The sequence below is a fragment of the Malurus melanocephalus genome, unplaced genomic scaffold (genome assembly GCF_030028575.1).
Source record: "Malurus melanocephalus ecotype Western Australia unplaced genomic scaffold, MMel_1.1 scaffold_94, whole genome shotgun sequence".
Lineage (NCBI taxonomy): Eukaryota > Metazoa > Chordata > Aves > Passeriformes > Maluridae > Malurus > Malurus melanocephalus.
In genome coordinates this window covers 1,550,183-1,574,006 of record NW_026623326.1, presented here as the reverse complement: position 1 = coordinate 1,574,006, position 23,824 = coordinate 1,550,183, and the positions used below count along the sequence as shown (strand labels likewise).

At 39.0% G+C, this 23,824-nt stretch overlaps 1 protein-coding gene across 1 annotated transcript in view; it reads left to right on the top strand.

Moving 5' to 3' along the window:
* The window catches only part of MYLK (myosin light chain kinase), a 190,639-nt gene that overhangs the window by 87,156 nt on the left and 79,659 nt on the right, over positions 1 to 23,824 (top strand). Inside the window, exons 11-14 of the mRNA XM_057368573.1 lie at positions 4,996 to 5,148; positions 20,851 to 20,988; positions 21,636 to 21,833; positions 22,985 to 23,231. Of these exons, the coding sequence (XP_057224556.1) occupies positions 4,996 to 5,148; positions 20,851 to 20,988; positions 21,636 to 21,833; positions 22,985 to 23,231 (736 nt within the window). The remainder of the gene's footprint in view (positions 1 to 4,995; positions 5,149 to 20,850; positions 20,989 to 21,635; positions 21,834 to 22,984; positions 23,232 to 23,824) is intronic.

Genomic DNA, 23,824 nt, shown 5'->3' with positions numbered 1-23,824 from the left:
GAGATACCCGGGCTGTGTCACACGGCTGTGCCCGGTGAGATACCCGGGCTGTGCCACACGGCTGTGCTGCTGCTGGGGACATGGCTGTGCCCGGGTGAGATACCCGGGCTGCTTCACACGGATTTCAGAAATCCAGGCACTACATGCTTTGGCTAAGGACTCTTTCCATTTAAAGCCAAAGCTGTTAAACACAGAAAAATTTATTCGGCTTAACTCTTGATCACCTTTTACTCCTGAAGTGCAATTGTTCATTTTTTTTTTTTCTGATAGTCCCAGTCTATCTGTCTTTGTGAGTGTGTGTATGTGGTTATAAACAAAGAATAGCAGATTTTGCCATAAAGATATTTCCTCCAGAATTATTTTAAAATTAATTATTTGCATATGATCTCTGTTTTTCTTTAGYTATTCAGAGTAAATGGGATAACTGAAAAAGGTGGCAGGGCAAATGAACCATRACCTTGGGATTGGTATGTTCCCACAGCCTGGGCTGTTCCCCTTCCCAATAACTCCATGTCTAGAATAGAAAGGCCAGTGCTTTATTTAAGTGAGTAAAGTTTCTGACACTCTCCCATTGGACATAATTTGTTTCTCTGTCTGAAGGCTGSTSTGAAATTCCTCCTTTGCACATGTGAGTAGAATCTCTGTTTGGCAYTGCAGCTCAGGAATAACTCTGAGTCAGTCATTTCATCTTCATATTCCAAGGTACCCTTGCTCACAGTGTTCATTAGACATTGAAGGATGTAGTTATACTCAGTTATCTTGACATGCAGAGCATCTTCCTTTCTCAGATGACTGACTTTGGGTTGATTTTCAAATGACTTGCACTCATCAGGTGTAGATAGTTGGTTTCCATTTATGTAACCATGTTCTGATCAGAAGACAGAAACATGCAGCCTAGAGATAAATAAGCTACATGTTCCTGTGATGCTCTGTGCCCCCCTGCCTTTTTCAGGTTATTTTACACTGACCTTTCTTCTCACTGAACTCATGTAAGTTTGCCCCTGTACGTGTGTAACCATGTTTACATTGCATCCCAGCCACTGCAATTGGCTCAATATCACAATGCAGGTAAGGGGGGAGTTTTTAGTTAGCTGGATTTCAAAYCACTGAGGACAGGGGAGTTTTTAGTTAGCTGGATTTCAAACCATTAAGGTTCTCTAAGTGAGAGCCAGTGCATTAGCTCTGCTCTTAAATCAAAAGGCAGTGATGAGTCTGCGTAACAGAAGCAYAAGAAACTCTCATAATAATAAAAATTAGACACATCATATGTTACTCTAAAGACACAAGTACACGACTTTCATTCCAGACTGCTGAAACRTATCACTGTAGTTTAATGCTTTTCTGTCTTGCATAGGATTGTGAGACATAACTGTTTATATACCGTTTTGATACAAAAGTGAATGGATTATAAACAATTGTTTAATGTTGATAGTTCCATGTACACTCCTAAGGTTATTGTTTTACTTAAGGATCAAATTGGCTGTTGTGATATTCACATGAATGCAAACATTTCCTTCCTGTCTGCCACCTAGCTAGATAATACAAACTTCTCGTATTTACATCCATGATCAAATAAAGGAGAAAATTGTGTTTCTGTACTGAAATATTACTCCAATTAGACATAGCAGTGCTTTTGGCAAAATGGTGGAGTCTTTCATCAACTGTCCATATGAAGAAAACAGTATATTCACAGTATATAATTTGAGGCAGACAGACCAATTCTGTTTTTAAAAAKAGGTCTACTAGCATCTGCTCTCCATGCTTGGAATATAAAGTTTTTTGTATTTGCAACTGAACTCTGCTACAACAGAAGAAAAACCAATATGCTGTGAGCAATCCCACTACTGTTCAAAACATAGCACTTTTGCCGAATTCCATAGAAATAAAAATCAACTGGGACAGGATGTGTAAAGTTCATTAGAAAATATCAAATGCAAATTGTCTTCCAAGCATGGCAATGTAACAAACCAGCATTAATTTCTGAGTGGAATAGTGAGGAAAGAATGTGTATCGTGGTGAAATAGTGAATGTAAAGACCAAGTTGTCAGTCATAAGAAACATGGACAGAAGGCTGCTTTAGAAAACAAATAGGAGGAAAAAAAAGGAAGGAAGCAGAACCTGCTCCCCTCCAGGATGGCCATTCCTTGATACTGAAAGGCTGGGTCATGTCCAGTCTGCYTTCTCCAATCTCYAAGGAATCCACACCACCTGAGAGCTAAAAGCCTTGCAACTTCTTGTACAATGTTACATACAWGTACTACTTTAAATACCAAGGATGTTTACCAGCTGTGACTACGTATGAATTCAGAACATTTTCCAAGCATTTTACAGACTGACCTCTCCTTCAGGTCAAACAAGACAAAAAATAGAYGATGTATGCTCTGCATTGCCTGTAATTATTTCTTACCATCTGTAAGTTCATAGCAACTGCACAAAAAGAGCTGACTGAATTATGAATTTTATCTGAGCTCTTACTCTTCTCTGCAAATCTGCCATTAAAGCTTTCTTCCAACTTTTTCRACATGTTTTTTTTGTCCTTTTGCTCTCACTCTACCTTTAATTTAAGTTTCTGCCTGAATTTTCATGATTTACTRGCAACTTCCCTGAAAGTAAACTTCTTGTCTCTTAGTTCTGGCCTCACCAAAGTCTTCTAAATAACTTCTTGCATRTGACAATATTTCAATGTGTAACTCCAATTTACTTTATCTTTTTGAAATACTTTCCGGATAACTTCTTTTTCAATTGCAGTAATAAGGAATTTATGACTGTTTTAAGTATCTTTCTATTCATATTGCTTCCTGTGTGGGTTTTCTTTCTCCCAAAGTTTAATTGAACCTCTTTCTGCTGAATTTAAGAACATTATGACCATGACTTTAGCATAACAATTCTCTGAGTGGTGTTTGGTTTTAGGATAGCTTTGTGATTTGTCCAGAAAGCTTTTAATAAATGGGCCAGGGGAAAATTTCCTTTCTTCAGGCATAACATGCCAGCAGAAAGGTATTTTTTGTTATTGTTCCTGCTGCCAAGCTGTCCTGGAGATTTGACTGTTCTGCCTCTGGAGAAGGGAACGTTTCACTACTGGGAGAGTTGTTTTTATTACATCAAATTATAAGTACTGTGGATGTAAGTTAGAATATTGCTSCAGGTTATTCCTAAGGGCTGATATGCTTGTGTTTCTTTCCTGGCGTCTAATGAAAAGGCTGTTCTCTAAGTCAATTCACTATTTTGTGAATAATGGTAAAAAAATAGCCAATTGTATTGGGAGCTGGATTGAAAAAGGGCCCTGACAAAATTTGAGGACATGGTGAAGGAGTCCACATTTTGTTTTTCCATGCAGAACACTTAGTGATGTTGCTGCTTTTATCCTGAGTGTTTTTCTGATACGGCCTCATAGCATCATTTGGCACCACTAACAGTTTCACTGTCAGAATCCCAGACWGGGACCCTGTCAGGTTAGACATTCTATAGGGCCAAGATCCAGCACTCCTTGTCCTCTAACAGAAAACTTTGCCTGTTTGGGCTTTAGCTCACATTTACATACTTCAATGTAACCCTAATGGTGCTATTCCCACATGTGTGGGAAAAACTGTGTGGTTCAACATAATAGTCCCAACAGTCTGTGTGTAACTGATTGAAAATGAGCTCAGAGGAACCAGTAATAAGAATATGAGACCTGGGAGAAAGATTGGAAAGGTTTATTCTAAAATTGGAGTGTTCTGGGTAGTTGATTAAGTATTCACCCCAATTTTTCATGTGATAGAAAATTTGCTAACTTAAYGAACAGATGGTTTAGAAGCACAGGATGAAGATCATCTACCACATTTTATAATATGTGCAAGTATGGGATGATGCTGATTTTGGCATATGTTTGTATTTCAGAATGAAACTTTGTATGCAGATAGATAGTGCATAGATAATGATTGCCTTCTGAGTTGGCTTCCTTTGAAAATCAGACATGAGAGAGAAAAATCTGTCCAGTCATTCAATTTATCCTGCTCATAGTGGTTYTTAGAAACCCCAGAGCTTTGTCCTTTAAAATTATTTTGGCAASGAAATAAATTTTGATCTTTTTTTGACCACGAACTCCCAAGTGACAGACATCTTCAAATCAGTCCTGTACAATTTCTCTGCTCTTTCATCCTCTTCCCTTAGAATACCCTAATTTCTATTTTCAGCATGATGTTTATGCACAGGTATATGGCTGTCTTAAGTATTGCATGCACTGGGAAAGCAACCAAAGATGACTCAGTAGTGGAAACTATTTAATATTGGGGAAACAGATTKCAGAAGCATTTCAGAAAGCAAGGCTGAGATTGATGACAGTCCTTGAAACAATAGCAAAGCAACTTTACGCCATCTGTACTAATATTTAAGCATGTTACAAACCAACTCAAGGGACCAGGTTCTTAAAATGAACTTACTTTAATGGTCATATCACCACAGATGAGACTGTACCCTTCTGTTACTGGACATACTGCAGTGTGGATTGACTGCTTCTGTAAATCAGCTTCTTGGCTCCACTGCAGATTTTACTGTCTCTCTTGGAATGTATTCCACTAMAAAGTGCCTCTTGGAGGACTTCAAGTGCTTCTCCATGCCCAACAGATTTTGCACATCTAGCTTTATCTTCATTTTATCTAGTTTCAGGCAAATTACAAGATGGGGACAATGTCTGAAGCAAACGCACATTTCTTATCTTACCCACCTCAAAGAGAATCAAAGATAAACTTTTCTCCTTTTGCTGCTACTCAAGGTAGCACCCAGTGAATCTGTTGGTGATCTTTCTCTGACAATCACATTGTGCTTTGTGCGTGGSGTGCTGCTTGTTGTCACTAGAGAGCAGTGGCAGTGCACCAGAGGATGGGATTTGGCTCTGCACTGTAATGTGCTGGTGTTGGGCATGCAGATTTCACTGAAAACAAGTGTTTTGAAATTTTGAAGTTTTGAAATTTGTGGCTGATGTGTTAAGTCAATTCTTTTCTTTTCTGCCTGCAGACCAACCCATTCAATATGCTCATTCCACTTTTGAAGATGGAGTTGCAAAACTGACTGTCCAAGATGCCCTACCAGAAGATGATGGGATTTATACCTGTCTGGCTGAAAACAACACAGGACAGGCTTCTTGCAGTGCTCAGGTCACAGTCAAAGGTGAATATCTCACATTATTGCAATTACTACARTCATATAAACTATATTCTTTTTTAACAAAAATAATTTAGAATCCTTAACAAAGGTGGTTGTAAGTGGATTCCGTGTTTTTTCAAAGCTTTGGTCAGCTGGGTACCTCTTCTCCCCCATGGAGCTGTGTGCAACTGAAGTACTTAAGGACTGTGCAGTGTAAAGTAACAAGCATGTTTCAGGAAAAAATATTTGTGCTGTGGCCTTCCCATGGGCTCAGTGTACAGAGGAGTGAGGCAGTTCAGGAAGAGGTTTTCCAGTGTAAGAAAGGACTGTGACTGCTGAAGAAAAAAAAATAACTGCAGWATCACCAACATCACCCATCAGGCAGAGAATGTTACAGGGAGGAAGCAGATGCTGCTCCTTTCTCTTGAAAGGCAGAGTAGAGATCAGTGCCAGGGACTGCAATTATTACAGCAAATGGCAATATTCTTGTTCTGTTACCAGGATTTATCAGATATAATTCTGAACAGGCATGTAGCAACTAATTGGGAGCTGTGTAAATAAGGGGAATTTTAGTAGTGAAAACACCAGAAGAACATTGTAGTAAGCAATTGAGGTGACCTGTTGTCTTAAAAATCTGATGGAGCACAGATTTGACAGAAGTGATTTGCTCATGAAAGCCATTATCCTGTACTAGAATCTGAACAAACACAGTTTAAAAGACCAGAGTTCAAATTGAAGACAAGAGATGACACAATTCCATGGATAAATTCAACAGTGAGGTAGTATCCATCCATATCATGACCTTCAWTCTTTTACTTTCCTCTGGCATCAGTCTATACAGGTGTTCTGTTTCATGGCCTGGAGATTATCTCCTCCTGCCTCTCTCTTCAATCCCCTTCCCTCAGACTCYCCCTGCCTCTGCAATCAAGCCTGAATTTGGTATTTATCACCTGCAAATGATTTTTAAAAAAAAATTTATAATAGTTTGTCACTGCCTGTCCAATAGACTGCTGAGTGACAGCTGCCAAGGGAAGTATTTCTTTTGTCTTTTGTTCCTTTGTGAGTAAATAATACCTGCCCTAGATTTGTACRTGCAGTTTAATTGGAAATGTACATTGATCCCTGGGATCTCAAGATTTCTGTTTGTCTACCAGTATTCTGAAGTGTTTGTCTGMAGCACTTCAGTGCTGTGCCTGCCCCTATTCTGTCTGTATGACAAGGCTAAAAGGAAAATAAAGTAATTCTGGTAAACCTACGAGTTAATTTCAAATTGAAGATACATTCATCTCCTCCTAACCCTCCCCTCCTGAAAAACAGCACAAAGTAAGAAAACATCKATTTTAAAAAAGCCTGAACCAAATCTGTTCTCAAAGTTATAATTTATAATTTTTCTGAAGCATTTCATCTGCATTAGYTAAGGGCTAATCAAGGGTACTCCACTTTGAGGGAGCTGTTTTTAACATGGGACCTTCTGATCCTTCACTGGAACTCAGAAACCAAAGGGACAGTCCCCTCTTGCTGAGCTTTTCTGAGTTATTTTAGGGTTGACAGGCAATGCAAACGTGGGAGCAGKAGTGAGCGAGCCTTTCCCTGGATTTGTGTGCTCTGCTGAGCTATTTCAGGCCACACGGTCGCTGTTGCACTGTGTTGGATTCCTCCTGCACTTCGGATAGTCTGGGGCTAGAAAGCTCCATTGCCGCCCTGATGGGGAGTTAGTTTCTCTCATCTGCATCCCATTCTGTTTTCTGGGAGTCATGGAGTAGGGAGGGAGAAGAACAAGARTAAAATTAAGAACATACATGACAGGCTGTAAAACCACTTGTTCAATATTTTTACAGTTTTAGCTATCCCCTCTGCTTCTTCCCTAAAACTCATTATGTCCCTGTTGCCATGAGGATTACAGTAACTTYCCCAAAAGTCAGATCAATCTGGATTTTTCTGCCAAAAATAGTACCAAATTAAAAATCTAATTTCCAAATCTCTTGTGTGTTCATGTATATTTTTCCATTAGAATCTGTAGTAAAAGCTTATTGGCATCAGAATTCTCTGAGTCYGAATACTGCTACTTAGGCTTCTCTAAATTCTCAGCTTGTGCTTACAGATTACAACAGAAAATGGTTGTATGTGCGGAAAGGGAGAAAACTTCAAAAGTCCTCTCCTGACCAAACATTGATTTYTGGAATAAAGTCTGTAAAATTATTTCTGAATTGTAACCCATCTTTTTCCAGTTCCTTTTTGTCTCCAGGATGATTTAAGTATGTCAGGTTTCCTGCAGTGCTCAGTTTGTTCATTCATTGTTAGACAAATATTTTCCTTTTGTATGTGAGAAGTAATCTGTACTTAATGTAAGAAGGAATGGATGTTCTTGGCATATCATCAATATCAGACCAGTGTCAGAATCCAACKTTTCCTTAATTTGTTTCTGTGGTCCTTGGATACATCTCTGAGACTATCTAGGTCTACATTTCACTTGATACTGCMATTTTTGGCTTTGCTATTCTACTGCAGCAAGGATCTCATGAAGGGGCATATCTACTGTGATTGCTAGGGAAACTTTACCTGCAGTGAATAGCCTGTCTTAACAGTAAAATTCAGTTTTATTTTTCTAAAYGAAATTCAGCTCACAGATAACTCAGAAAAGTTAGCAGCAAGGATAGTGAGTGTCAAACTGTTCAATTCACATCTCAATTGTAGTACAAGATGATCCTTAAACCTGCTAATAGGTTACAGGTATTATCTAGACAGATTCTGTKTTTTCTAATCAACTTCTGTGCATTTTTTGCCTTTTGGAAGGTCTGTTACTTTATTTTTATGAAAGGAAATTTTTGTAGAAAACTGCATTTTACAGGCCATTTGCCTCATAAAGGGTTACTGTTCCAAGTCCCGTTAAATGCAAGAGTGGGATTTTTTCCAGTACTTCCAACATGCTTTGCACTGGGCCCTGGATAATTAGCTAAGCTAATTGTGGCATAGCTTTCCTTCTAAGTGATCAGTCTCAGWTTCATTTATGGTTGTCTTTTTCTTCCTTATTATTAAGCATGATAWTTTCTGTSTAGCACTGAGCAACCTCAGTATTAYTCCTTTGTTTTGTATGAAAAACAGTGAAGGTTCTTAGTTGTTTGTAGAAGGCTTTTGGCACTCTGTCAAAAAAAGTCCCACATTTCATATGGATGGGGCAWAAGAAATGCAATGGTCTTTAAAAATTCAATCTTATCAGTCTTCTGCTTGTTTAAACTGAGAAATTAACATCTTCAGATCATTTCAGATCTCTCTACTTAAGTAAGTGATCTGAAGGCTGAGTAAGTTGGAGCAGATCAATTAGGCAGTCTGTGGAGAAACTAAGTTACTCAAGGTGAAGCTAATTTTGGCCTTGTGAAAGACTAAGTAGACGAGACTGAGCTCTGACAGCCACCTTCCCTCTGTCAGCAGTTTCTCAAAGCTGACACACAGGTAGAGATGAGCTACAGAGACTGAGCAGTGTTTCCTGGAAAAAACAGCTTAACCATTGTCTTCAATGAGAATTATTTTGAACTGAACTTTCCAGTGAATGGGGTGCACTGGGTGAATATTAGATCAATTGGCCTAATGCAAGTAAACCTGAGAGGTGAGAAACATGGTTCAGTGTTACTCAAACACTCAGTTAAAGATGTTCCTGAAGTGGCACCATTTGCTTCTCTGAAAATGTTAGATTATATTTTTCTTTTGTATTGTTTTCTATACACAGGAAAATCAAAATTTAGGAGGCTTTGGGGTTAAAGCACTTTTTTAAAAAAAGTTTTTAAACATGTTCATGATTGATTTGTTCCTGTTAGTGTATGTGCAAGCTACTGTATTTGGTGCTCACATTTTCACACCTTTCATATCACAACTTTCATATTGTTCTATGATATGAAAATAAGTATACAAGCCATTTCTAAATGCAGCAGGCATCCTACTTAAAAACCAAACAAACAAACCAACTCTTAATGAGGATATTCAGGGTACATTCAGGTCACCTGAAATGTATGGTGATTATATACTGATTGGGATTTCAGATACTCAGGTTTATTTATGAATTTATGAATCAGGCTTTGAATAAGTTATTTATTTATTTATTTATTTATTTATTATTAAGTTATTAATCTGGTTGTTATCAGAGTGGTTGGATATGTTAATCAGGTTTTTTTATGAATAGGAAACTGAGGTGAGGAGAAGTTAATTGACTTTGGATGTGCCTGTGTAGTGAGCTGGTGTTAGTGCTTTTCTGAGGCTGTGACAGTCAGAGTAGAAAGGCAAGACAGGCGGTGGCAATAACTGGTGTAGCTGGAAGGCCAGCTCCCAGGAATGGTGACAGTTCCTCAGGTCTGCCTCATTCCTGAGACAATCCTTCTGATATGTGGTTGTCTGTTGGTGAACTAATCACTGATGAGGAATTACAGGTCAGGTCCCCCTGCAGAMAACATTTGTCCAAGGGATGTTTAATTACCTGACATTCCCACTGGTACCTGAGTGTGCTACACATGATTATGGACTGCAGCAAGAGAGGTGTGGACTGTTTTGCCAAACCAAATCAACAATGCATGTGGGAAGCCTCTCTTCTTTTGCAGACTCTGCCTGTAAGAGGGGGAGGTGATTGCTTTGTCCACATTTCTCTGGGTATGATCTCAGGCTGGAGTGCTTGCTGTGTGAAGGCTGACTGCTGGGAGAATGTCCTCTGTCTTGCAGTTCTGCAGGAAATGACAAACAAAATACCTGACCCACTGCACCCACCTTGAGAGCTCTTCAGCTTTCTTGCCCCAGGCAGCAGCATCCCTGGTTGTTTCTGAAGACAGAGCAGAAGGTGTGGGCAGTGAGAGGAGAGGGCAGGCTGGCAGCCACGGTGTTTCTCTGGGCTCTAATGCTGTGCAGCCACACATTTTGCTGATGCTTGTTTTCTGCATGCAGCTTTTTTTTTTTTTTTAATACAGGCCTAATACTCTTTGTAAGCCAACACTATTCAGCAGATAGTGCTGCCCCTGCTTATTGGCTCTTGACCTCATTTCTCTTTCCCTGCCAGCAGTGCATTTGCCTGGACTCACATCTGTTCCCCTTTCTCCCCCACCACTTTCTGTTAATGCTTTTTTTCCCAGTGCAGCCTCCCCAGCATAAGAGTCTATGTTGGGAAGCCTGTAGCCTTTCCAAGCCGATTACTCTAGTCATTCACTGATCACTGCATGAGCAGATTAGAGTCACCTGAAAGCCTGTCACAGTCCCAGCTGTAACCAGTTTATCAGAGCAGAGAAGGGAGATGCTTTCTGAAAAACCAGTTTGTTTTGYTCCTGTCACTCTTCCATCTGGTGTGAGCGGGACCATAAAATATAACCAGGTGGAAGAAAAGCCTTCAGGTAGGAATCTTTTCCTTCAGTCATGAGTGATGCTCTCTTCAGGTTGTGGATTGTTTTTCTTTCTGTCTCAGAATGACCCTTCTTAGACATTAATCATTTAAAGAAGGTTATCACTGCAGTAAGTCTCTCTCTTTGGAGACTTAATTGAGAGGCCACAGCTTTGTTTCTCTGAGACAAGTATTTCTGCTGAAGGTAAGCACAGAACAATGTCTTGCCAACGGTAATGAAATGTTTGTGATAGCTTTTCTAAGTCACTGCTTATTTGAAAGCATTTTGCTTTATTTAAAGCATAACATCAATATAAAAGTCCATAGCTGACTTTACAAAATATGCCAGTCTAGTCCTATTAAACATCCAAAAGGCATTCCAGACCAGTAGCCTGGTGGGATCACTTTTCTGTGTAAGAATTGGTTTTAGAGCACTAAGTGAAAGGGAGAGGGGTTTTGTTATTATATTGAAGAGTCAGAGGTAAACTGTCATAAGCATCACAGAAACTCTGTTGCAAAGCTTTCAGGAGTGCCCCAAAGATCTCAGTGCTGCACTCTGTATGGTTCATCAACCTATAACCCTTCGAAGAATAAGTTTGGGTTTGTTTTTTTTTAAAATTGCCTTCTTGCAGCGATTGCCTTCTTGCAGCACCTCAGGACTGAATGTGAAACAGAATGCCAGCTAGACACCAAAACTAAAGGGCAAAAGCAAAACCTGTGAAAGCTGTTAATGATAGAAAATGTGCCATCAATATAAAAAATGCACTCTTTAAAGACAGTTTCTTGTTATAAATCACTTCCAGAAAAAGGGGAACCAAATTTCGTGTTTCTCTGCAGCGTCACTTTAATGAAGGCTTGACTGTTCAGCTACATACACAGTTTTTTTCTTGTCTTGGGGAGTGGGTGGTAATGTCTTAGTTCAAGATATTTTTGATATCAATTAATCAAGAGACACCTGACCACAAATAATCCTGTAGTAGAGCTACTTTATTTTTATGGACTTAAATTACCAACAGGTCTTGCTTTAGAATTATTTTCTGGTGCCAACTTATACCCAGAAATACAATGCTGTGTATTTTTTCTTTATTTTTCCACTTTATATTAGTCTAACTTCAAATTTGATTTCTTAGCTCTCAATCTGAGTCTTATTTGTCTTCAAGGCATTCCCTAACAGCATTCTTAGTTCAATATCCTTTTGATTGCTCACCCAAGAGAGCAGCAGAACTATTTTAATATTACCACAGGATAACTAATTCTGTTTCCAGTGGATTTGCCAGAGGAGGGAAAGGCTGTAACTCTTTAGATTGGTGGCATCCTCAGGGACACCTGTGCTTCATGTGATTGCCTGTTCACACTGTGCTTCCATTGAATTTCAGCTCATGCACGGCCCAGTTTTTTTTTTCTAATGGAAGTGGTATCTCTGTACATCACAACTCTTTGCAATTAAATCAAAATCTACCTGGGCAGTCACACAAAAATTGAGACTATACATGGGAAGGTGGAATTCTGCCTCAGCAGAATGTATATTTTCACTGTGGAACTGACCTGGCTTGATCTAGCATGTACAAAGCACCTGTTCTGCAGCTCCCCATGTCACACTGGTACCTAATGCTGGGGAATTTGTTAGCATGGACSAGCTGAGCTGCCTTATAAATGTATTTGGTAGGCATAGAGGCTCTGAGGCCTTCCATGGAGTTGCTGTCTGTGACAGTGACAAAAGAGCAATTACTTGATAAAAATAACTTGCAAACAGGCTAAGTCATTAATAAGGCAGACAGTTCTGAAGGCAAAAGCGATCACCACTTTGGCTGCAGAAGCTTCCAGTGAGACTGTCAGGGAGGAATCCGGTCTGCTGACTGCAAAGTGATCTGCTGTGAGCCCACACATCCATTCTTCATCTGTGCCCCSTGCTCTCTTTACTGAGCTTTCTCCTGAGCAGGGGAAGCGGGAGGGAGGGGCAGATCTCTTCTSTCTGGAATCCAGTGATAGGGCCCATGGGAACAGTTGAAAGCCGTGCCAGGAGAAGTTCTGACTGTACATTAGGAAGCATTTCTCTGTTSAGAGGGTGGTCAAACAGTGGAACAGGCTTCCTATAGAGGTGGTCAATGCCCTGAGCCTGTCAGTGTTTAAGGAGTATCTGCACAAAGCCCTTAACAAAAGGCTTTAACTTTTGGTCCACTCTGAATTGGTCAGGCAGCTGCACTAGATGATCCTTGTAGGCCCCATCCAACTGAGGTAATCTATTCTATTCTTTTTTATCTGTTCATCCAAATCATGGGTGATCACCAGATCATCTTACTGGTGCAGTCTTTATATCACCCTTTCTCTGGGGTGCCATCTCACTTGCAAAGAATCATTGAATATGCTGAGTGACCCATCAGCATCATCGAGTCCAGCTCCTGGCCCTGCACAGGACACCCCAAGAATCCCACCATGGGCCTSAGAGCCTTGTCCAAATGGTCCTTTAACTCAGACAGGCTTGGTGCTGTGACCACTTCCCTGGGGAGCCTGTTCAGTGCTCAGCTGGAACAACTTGGTTTKTTTGCAGARTAAATGGAGTAGGTRAAACAGGTTAAAATGSTGATGACCTGGKGATATCCCATAGMGAGAAAAGACTCAGGACAGAAGGARCATACATGGAGCTGCAAAATAGGGYTGGAAGATTAGCCCAGAGTAAAATAAAGAGTTTGTCAGACAGGGTAAAGTAGAACCTGGTCTCCTTTGTATATCCCCAGCCACCCTGACTGGTACAGGCTTAGGGTGTTGTGAGTCTTAGGGTAACAGCCTTTCTGTGTAACATGAAACAAGGACAGCATACAGACTGTAACTTCTCCCCAGTCTTCACTGAAAACATCTCCCAAGGATATTTAAATCTTGCCTTCCATTTACAAAAAACAARTTATAGCTGCAAATATAAATGATGGGTGGTAAATGTGTAAAGAACACTGCTGGGTAATTGAACACCAAGTTCTCATGATCTAAGTTTACAAAGTGGCATACTAACCTGAGATCTTTAATTAAGCAGAAATGTTCCTAYATGTCTCAGGAACATAAAGGTCTCATACTTTTTTATGCCATTATAAAACAAGTTTGGAAGACTTGAAAATGTTTTGCTTCGGGCCTGAGGCAAAGACACTTTACAGAAATACAAATGTTTCTTCATATCARATTTCTGCCTTATAAAATCTCTCAGTTTTTCAGGTGATAGCATTGTTAGCTTAAGATCTGGTACTGGATGGATTTGTTTACAGCAAAAGCATTTGAGGATGTGAAACTCTTCAAAATCAAGATCTGTGTGTGAACCTGAGTCTTGTTTAGAGAGGTTTCGGTGAAATCTGGTGCTTCTCTCTCTGAGCCAGCTCACACAGAGCTTTTGGAGTTAAGCATTCTCCTCAGCTCAGTTGAGTTATTAGCYTGTGAGGCAGAATGATATTTAAACACCATAAATGGTAAATGTTGCCGAGGCAGCCCTTCCGCACGGCTCGGACCAGGCATTAGTTGGCAGCCAACCCCATGATGCTGGCAAACAGATTCCTCGAGTATAATTAAACCTCTTGTAAGACTAAACACTGCAAGTTGTTTGCAGGGTTCAGAACACAAGGCAGCAAACTCTATTATTTGCATGTCCTTAACTTGTGASCAGCTGTAACCCTGGTCTGGGGCTGCAGAGTTGCTGCCCTGGAGCTCTGTGTATGTGGTGCTGTAGCTGACCTGGCTTGAGCTGGGGGCTGGAACAGCCAATCTCCACAAGTTCCTTCAAACTCAATTATTGTGTGATTCTGTGCAGTGCTCAGCATGCTGAAGTCCTGATATTTCAACAGGAGATGTCAGCATTCTGCAGCTCACAGGAAGACGTCTTCGGTACATCTGGGTAGGGAAATGAACGGGAAAATTTCCTGGACTAGATGCTGTCCATAAAATGTTAACTGTTTTGACTACAGGTCTAGTCTTTGGAAACCTGAAAATTTACATTTTCATCTAGATATTCATATTCAGGTTTCAGCAGCAAATCTAGGAATGGGAATGCCAGGGTGTAGTTATTAGTTTTTTTCCCTTCTTTCCAAGGATATAGATTTGTCTGTATCTTTTACCTTAGAATATAATTAGTTGCTTGTACAATTGCAGTTAAACTGGTACAGTTGTACAATTGACTTGTACTTGGTTAATTGTTCAGTACAACATGAATTTTCCCCTTTTCTRTAAGATATACACCTTCAACTCAATAACTCACCCTCACTTATCAATATAAAGATGTTTACAAATATGCTCAAGCCCTGAGTTCTGATCCAGGTCAAGGTTTTAAAAAAATCATGTTTTTTTTGACTTACACACACAGCTAACATTAACACTCCTCTTGCAATTATTTCCAGTCCCCAGATAYACAGAGGTTAAATTTATGTAAGGACTCTTTAGAACGCAGATTGAGAAAACTCCAGTAATGGCAAAGGATTTTTTATTGCCCTAAATTTCTATAAGTACAGTTTAATAAATAATACAAAATTTGATATAGYCACTGTAGATAGGTTACCTCACTATTGATTACACAAATACTGGAGCACAGAATAAGAGATTAATAGAAATAGTTGTACATCAAAGGTAATGTATCTCTTCCCATTGCCATCCAAATATGCTGAGAATTTGTGTTTTTTCTAAGAATTGGAAGAGTTTTTAAATTCTCTTTAATCTCTATGGATTTAATGCACCAAGTGGCTATTTAAACCACCATCTATCGATTTGGATGCTTATTAGAGTRTCTTATAAAAAATGAACCCTCAGGGGCAAGGGAATCTGGTGGGAAAGGCCTATATTCCTTTTGCTTTTGTAGAAAATATATGTGGGTATATAAAGTATCCTTTGCATGCTTTGCTTTCTATTTCTGGTCTTCCAGGCTGTGTTTCCCACTGAGCTGTGCATCTAATTACTTACTGTTTCCCAGCATTCATGTATATTAAAGCCTGAGGACAGGCAGAAAATTTTGGAAACTTGTAAGCGGGATCATTGCGGTGGACTTTTAAATGTATCACCCTGTAACACCTTATCAAAAACCTGTTGAAATGAGAGATCACTGTCCACCAGAAATGCTCCAGCTGGGCTTACACATTGTGCCTAGCTATGGTTCTGTGCAAAAATTCTGTAAGAAGCCTTTCAGAAAATCGTGGTTCTCTTCCGTGTTATCTTACACGATTTGACCTGCACATAACCAACGGCTGTGGTTAAAAAATCGTGGCAGCTTTTGTAACCTGCAGTAAAGTAAACAAGGTATGAAAAGTCTGAAAACAAGTCATTGAAATGTACCTGTGTTTTATCAAGGGATACAACCAGGGAGCATTGGGTGGGGCTCTCTGATGACCCCCACAAGCTGCCTTGGCATGATCCAGATAGGGGGAATTGAGTGYGCCAGCAGAAGGTGTTTGGGGAAGGGAAAGGGACAGAGAAAATTCACTGCCTGGGGTGGAAATCTTTAGTCACTGTGTGTTGACTCTTATGTTCCTTGTTTTCATTCTGAGATGAACCTACTCCTGTGTGAAAGCAATAAGAATTAAGAGTGATGAGGGAGCTATTAAATGGCTATAGGCGATTAGAGAGCATTAACATAATAGAGATCAGACCTCCTCTTTTTCACATCCAGTTGAATAAGCTTGAGGATGCATAGATACATAATGAAGTCATGCCCTTGTGCTAATGTCAAACAAAATTTTCCTTAGGTTCCAGATTTCCTTTCTGGTGCCAGATGTGCCGTATTTTTATTGTCTGTAGTTTTGGCAGCAGAAATACCCTGCAGTGTTATGAAAGGGGATGTTTCAGCCAGAGGCACAGTGMCTTGCAGTGTCCCAGCTGGGAGCTTTACCTCTTTTCCTTTTCTTCTGTCCTCCTGCTTTGGGCTCTGAAGCCAGCACTCCCTTAGAACGTGTGGATTTTGAACTCCAGCAGGCTTCAGTGGTGAAAGGGACTTTGGAGGAATGAAGGAAAGCAATAATAATACTGGCCAGGGCCTTCTGTGCAGTTTGCTAATTTGTGCCATTTTTTTTTAACTGCTTGTTTACTATTTTCGTGGTGCAAGTGATGGATTTCATTTCTGATATATGACTAACAAGCACCTTGCTGTGGCTAGGAAATGTGAATTTCTATTGTTGTTGCACTTTCTGAAGCAACCCTTTTGCAAACTGTTCCTGGTTTTTGTGTATGGTTTTCTTTTTTTTTTTTACAGTGAAAATAATTAGCCAGATATTTTCAAAAGAAAGTAAAATCACACAGTATCTTTTTGACATAAATGGAAATAGGAGTTGTTTGCTTAATTTCGAATGATCAGCATCCCATCTTTTCACTCCAAAATAAATTTGATTGCTGTTTTTCCAAACAAAAACTGTAAGGCTAAAATTGAAAAAGCCCCTAGGTATATTAAAATAGGCTGTGAAAATGTAGAGCACTGCTATTTCATTGTAAAATTGTGAAATGTTAAAGTATTCATCAGACAAACACTGAATCACTGCATAGTGCTATGTGATAAATAAACAACTRAAAGCATTTACAAGCTTCAGAAGAATTTGGAAATAGTTAACATTCAGGCTTTGCAATTTGGCCTCTGCACGATTCTATCAGTCCCTTCTGAGAAAATGCAATGATTTTAGACTAAATAACAGAACTAAAATGGACTGTGTTGTCTTGTGTAAAACATCTGTGAGAAACTAAAGTTGTCAGTAGATAATCTTACTTTTTTTCTAAGTCTAGAAGTCCATAACATCAAATTTTAAGTACAGGAAGAAAAATTACATTAACTGAGCCCCTATGGTTTCTTAATTAACAAATAGCATTTATGGGTCAGAACTAAAGTACTTTTAATTGTTGTTGTTACGTCCAGAAATATTTGATGATTTTTGTGATATTCTGGTTAAGTTGTTGGCACAATAAACGTACAATGCTGATTAACATGCACTTTAAACAACGGTAACATAAGATTAGAAATCTCCATTTAAAAATATATTTTTAGAGTAGGGGAGAATGCTTGTGTTTTGAAGAAAGCCTGTTCACGTTGCCACTGAGTCAGCCTTATTAGCAATATATTTACTGTGTCCTTGATGTTATATAGGATATTAATATAGGAGTACTGGTTGCTTTAGCCATGATAGCTTCTAATTGCTGAACTCCTATACGCAACAGATTTTATATCTGTTGGTAAAGAAATGTTTTCACTTCCCCTGTATTCCAAAGAGCACCAGCAGTAGCCAGAAAGTTGTTTTTACTCCTGCCTTGCAATTGGYATTGAGAAATCAGGTAATACTTCGAGGACTAATTCAAAGTGTGTGTGCATTTGTATAAAGTGCATTTACAAGGACAGGAATGTCTTCAGAAAGTTGCTTTTTTATTCTGTCCCAGGACTGAACCTCAAGTTTTCATATTTCAGACTTAATAATCCATCTTAATRTTCTCCTTCATGATTACATGAATTCTCCCTTAATGAAGTAACTTTCAYCTCTCCAGTAACTTTTCTTGTATTGAAGCTCTATTCTTTAGTTTTTTACTACTCACATACCAAGACTTCATTTTCTTTTATACTTGCCATCCTGTGTTTCTRTTTAAGCACAGAACTGCTCTTCATSCAGAATGTCATCATAAACCTTTGTAGTGCTTAAATTTAGTATAAGCACTATTATTTTTTTTAAGATTTGTTCAGTGGTGAGGCAGGTTCTGGCCCCCTTTGTTTCAATTTGGCAACTTCACTTACAAAGAGTGAGCACTGATCAGTAACAGTGGTTAATTGATTTAATCCTTTAAGCCCTACAGGTCGCTCTTTTTGGGGTAGATCCTGCACCCTCAATATATCTTTTTGATGTTACTCATACCAGTGGTCTCCTCCCCACACGACACATCTGCCTGAGATAACTTWAAAAATTGAGGCCTTAGTTTTTGTGAACTTGTTGGGTTCATGATTCGTATATGCAATGGCTGTGAATTATTGGCTTGCTTCCTTTTAATGTTTATGCAGCTCTGTGCAAGAAGGTGGTTTTATTCCAATACACAAATCTCTTGTGTCTGCAGCACATGTTTTGGAGGAGTTAGCATTGCTGAAAAATTCCTTATGGGAAATTGTTTTGCTCTGCTTCTTCTGTAGTTGCTTACACATTTCTTTTTAATAAGCTGAAGCTGTTATACTGTATTGTCTTCCTTAATTATAAAAATCCATTTATTTAGACTGCAAATAGAAGGYATGTGAGTCCAACAGAGCAAAGAGCCAGTTGTGAGGGAAGTGGAGTTCTGCTCARACTTAATGCTCTTAGTACCAGGGCTCTGGGGGAATTGCTGCTGCAACCACTCTGAGCAAGCTTGTTTCCTGGTCACTGTTAAACATCRTAGGAGTTGTTTCAACTCTTTTATGTTGCCTGTCCTTCTCTGAAGATTTGAACTTTTCTGATCAAGCATCAGGTCTGTTTCTTTGTTGGTCTAGAGCCACACCTCTAGACCACTTTGTTTTTCTTTCCCTGCTTTTCTCTTATTGCATATCTGCATTCTAGATTTGCAATGTTATCAATTATTTCTGTAAAAAAAGATAACAGGAACATTTTTATTAAGCATACTTTAAATTCTTTCTTTCCCCTATGCCCCTTTCCTGTCTTACTATTTTATTGATTTTTTTCCTTTTCTTCCTTTCTTTGTCTTCTTTATCTCTTTTTCTTTTATTAAATGAACTCATGCTTTCCCCTAAATTTGGGGCAGTTTCACCTTGAGGGACAAAGCAATCCTGCAAGGCATYTGCTGATATTGCTTAGTACAGCAGTTGTTTCTCTGCGTAAAMATTACAAAACCGAGGGCTAGGGTGAACCACAGGAGTTTATTTCTGTCAATGAGTTTCACCCAACTTCTTGGCTGTTTTCTGTACAGCATTAGTCACTTTTGAGCAGGTGCTATGGGATGCCCTAGGACTGATCMGTGTGCTCTGATGGTGAATCAGGCACTTCAGAGTTGTATTTCCATAACACCAATCCCAGCGGGTCTCACTCAGGTCCCGTATTTCCATTCTCACATGCATCAATGTCTCACTGCTCAGTGCCAAGAAAAGACCTGCAACATGAGCCAGCAAGACAAGATTTTGGCTAGAAAAAGCTTGCTAGAGAAGAGAAAAAGCTTYCCATACAGGCTGCTTCCAAATTTATTTTGAGCTCAAATTACCCCAGTGCAAACTYAAATTTTTGCCTCCAGGAGGTTCAGTGGACTTGCTCAGTGAGATGTTTTTTCTAATCTCTGATTTTATGAATTGTGGTTTTTCTCCAGCCTGGCACTTTCTGTTGCTGTAATACTATTTTGAATGTTCTTGATATTCCTTTGAAAAWTTTGAAGGTAGGAATAAGCAAAATAAAAATATTTTCACATGCGGATAGAACGTAGGGTTGGCATTTTAAAGGCAAGACGTAAGAGGTCTGAACACAAGCTAAACCAAACAAAAAGTGTATCCAAGTGACCAATAAATATTTATAATTTTTACATTTGGCCATGRTCACTGCTTGGGTTTCAGGAGTGTCTTTACTCAGGTTTTTAGAGCTGGAGTAGACTTTCTGGTCTAGTGATCCATATTGATCACAGTTAAATGTTCTTTTTTCATAACTGCCAAATGCAAGGCAGAGGAAACCAATGTGGCTACTGGAAACAATGTATCATGAACAGATTTAATTTTTAAGAGTGAATTATTTCATTCAAAATTCCCATAGCATTTAATTGTACAGCCTCAAAAGGAAAAGGAAACTTTAAAAGCCCTGATCYAACAGTGTGTTTTGTGATATACATTGATAACCTCAGGTTTTACCTCARCTTTGCCATTAAAATGAATTGCCAAAGTGAAGTACAGTAGAGGAGTGTGGTGAACTCTACTATTCWATATTGACCATCTAACAATCTAAATGTTGGTTATTTCTTACAGGGTTGCAAATATTTTGCTGCTGTGAGCTTACATTTCTATCTYATCAATCATGACAATGACAACTTGTAACATACCCTAGGATTTTTAGATGACTACCAGTGATAAAAAATACTGAATTTTTGGTTAAAAGGTTTTGAGTTGCTTTGCTTTTTTTTTTTTTTCCCCATTCACCTGAGCATGTGTACTTGGGACAAATGAGTGTAATTTCTCGGTGATACTATATGGTATCTCTTAACAATGATTTAAGGGGATTCTTGGAGGGAGGATAGTTCCATTCCTATTTCTTGTCTTTCTGTTTGGAATACTGGCAAGGCAAAACAGCTGTATTAGGTGATTTCAGTTATTTTTGCCTTCTGAGAGCTGAAACAAAACCACTGTCTCAAAATTGTGTTGGGCCTAAGGTCGGTTAAGTTTGTCATGAAAGTTCCAGTAAGAAGCCCCTTTTGTTCTTTTTTTGACTTCACAGAAAAGAAGAGCAGCAAGAAGGCAGAAAATACCCAGGCTGCAAAGTTAAACAAGACTTTTGCACCCGTCTTCCTTAAGGGCCTGACTGACCTCAAAGTAATGGATGGAAGTCAAGTGATAATGACTGTGGAGGTATCAGGTGTGTAGCTATAGAACAGTATTACTTAAAAAATTTAAATCCTACTGCAGAAGTGTGTAGTTTTTTCCATATTTTAACACGTGTCTTTGCATTTGGAAATGATATTTCTATGGTTTTTTTAAGATAGGTTTGTCTAATCTGATCTTCTGTGTAAATGAACATTGTCCACTGGTAACATGTTCAGACCTGTAGAAGWGTTTCTTAATTGGAATGATATGATGATAAAAGTTTAATGTGGGTCCTCTTGTTGAATTAAACGAAGTCTCAGTGGACTTGCAATAGTTGTTGATGTGAACCAGACAAGATTGAGTTCCTGTCAGCTGGGGTAAGATTAGTGCTGCAGACAAGAGCAGTCCTGGTATGAGCTTTGGTATCAGAAACTCTTAATAACCATTTTCGTGGTATCTAGAACTCATTCTCCCTTCTGTTGTATACATACTTCCCTTAGTCATTTGTATTTTAGCCATAATAAGACTACTCCACATTGTACAGCACTGGAAGAGTTAATAATAGAAATTCCTGAATGTTTTGGAGATGAAATTGCAGAATCAGGTAGCAAAAAAACAACCACCTTTGTTCCTTTTCTTAATTGATACATGGTGGGGTTTTGTGTGTGTCTCAGCTTTTTGTTGTTACCTGTCTGTCAGCTAACCCACCTCCTGAAATTATCTGGCTGCATAATGGGAAAGAAATCCAGGAAACAGAAGATTTCCACTTTGAGAAGAAAGGCAATGAGTACAGCCTATACATCCAGGAGGTGTTTCCTGAAGATACGGGCAAATACACCTGTGAAGCCTGGAATGAAGTAGGAGAAAGCCAAACACAGGCTACGTTGACAGTTCAAGGTATAAAGTTCCTCTTCACCTTACAAAATGGTGAAAGAAAATTATTCTAATGTGCTGGAGGAATGTCTATTTAAAATACATGAGTGTTTATAAGGTTTGTTGTGAAGGGCACTCAAGTTCTCAGTCTCTGCATCTGAATTAAAAAGGATATTGAGCAGAAGCAGCTTTAAAAAAATCTTTTCACTCTGGAACATTATGTTACTATTTCAAAAATGCATTCCTGAGTCCTATTTCTAGGGACAGTGCAAAACTTCTGCTAAATGCWGCTTCAGATTATAACTATGAGGCTTACTTAACTATGGATTAAAGGAAACTTTTTARTATGTTTTTGTTTCCAATTGAAGCCCTTAGTATTTGGAAAAGCTGTCTAGGAGCTAGGTATCCTAGATGTTAGCATTGTAGCAGGTAAGGGAGACATGATTTCTGCAATCTGAGAACTAGCTGTATAAAATTTGGCTTTGAATCTCCTCACATGGTGTGAACACTCAAGTACCTACAAACTTGCTGTGATTGGGTGTGCATTACCTTTGTGGCAGGGACTTCTTGTATTAATGAATATTGACATTTCCTCACAGCCATTACTGAGAATTCTTGGAAATCCGTGTGAGGCTTTTATTATTTTTCACGTAGTGAAATGCAGTGTTTGAGAGAGCTGTTTAGTCTGTTGTCACTGTCTGCTCTGAATTCAGACCTTCTGCTCTCCTCCAGTCCCCCCTGAGATCCAGCCCCAGGGTCAYTTTTCTATATTAAATACAATTTTTTGCAATTGTTAATGATGATTTATTGCCTGAGCTCTCAATTGCACAGCAGTCATAGTACTGTTACTTGCCCTTAAAGCTATTCCTACCCGTATTCTCTAAGGACAATTCTCAAAGATTCCTTTTAGGGCAGCTTTAAAGTCCTTTTGTTTTCTTCTTAATATAAGCCTGGATCGAGCCAGAAAAGTGCYAAATAAATGATTAATTTTAGTATGAACACAATTTACTTGCAAAATTAAAACCTGACTTATTTTCACATTAAAAACTTATACCCTGCATGTTCAAAATAACTTTCCTTGCCTGTGATTGCTTTCCCTGAAATTGGTTAGCTTAATGGTGACATTCAAGCTTGGCATTTTCTTCTGATTTGTAAACTGTGTTTGTAAACTACAGAACCTCAGGATGGTATCCAGCCCTGGTTCATCAGCAAACCGAGATCAGTGACAGCAACTCCTGGGCAAAATGTCCTGATATCCTGTGCCATTGCTGGAGATCCTTTCCCCACTGTTCACTGGTTTAAAGATGGGAAGGAAATAATGCCGGGAACAGCGTGTGAAATCCTGCAAAATGAAGACATCTTCACACTGGTCTTGAGGAATGTGCAGTGTCGTCATGCAGGGCAATATGAAATTCAGCTCAGGTATGTTTGCTGTGAAGATGAATGTTGTTCCCTTTGACTAATTGGTTACATTTACCCTCAAGTTGAAATTCCCACCTGAAGAAGACCAGGGTTCCATTCTATTTATGCAGCACATTAGGGTACTGAAGGAACAGAATATTTCTGAGGGATGAAAAGTATTAATAAGATGCCAAGAGAAAAGAAGAAATGCAAGAAGAGTCAGAAAAAAAGGAAAAAGCAGTGTGGTTTCCTTTTGGGATCCTGAAAAAGAAAGCTTCGTGGCAGCAGTATAGGAAGAAATTTCTAGCAGGGAAAGCCACAATCAATGTCTGGAGTTTGAAGCTGTTATTTATCATGCTTGGCCTCTCTTTAGGCATTTGTAAGGATGCCTCATTCCTTGGGAGCAACCTGGTTAGGAAGGGGTGTTACACAAGATTAATACCTTTAAAGGGAAAAAGTGTTTCCTGGCCATGTCTGAAATATCTGAATTTTATATTCAAGTTGTAGTCTCTTTTTGGTGCTGTATCTTTGAAACGAGGTACCTTGATACTTTGAGCATCTTGTCATTCCTACAAAATATGGAAGAATTTAATTTTTGTTTTGAATTTAATTTT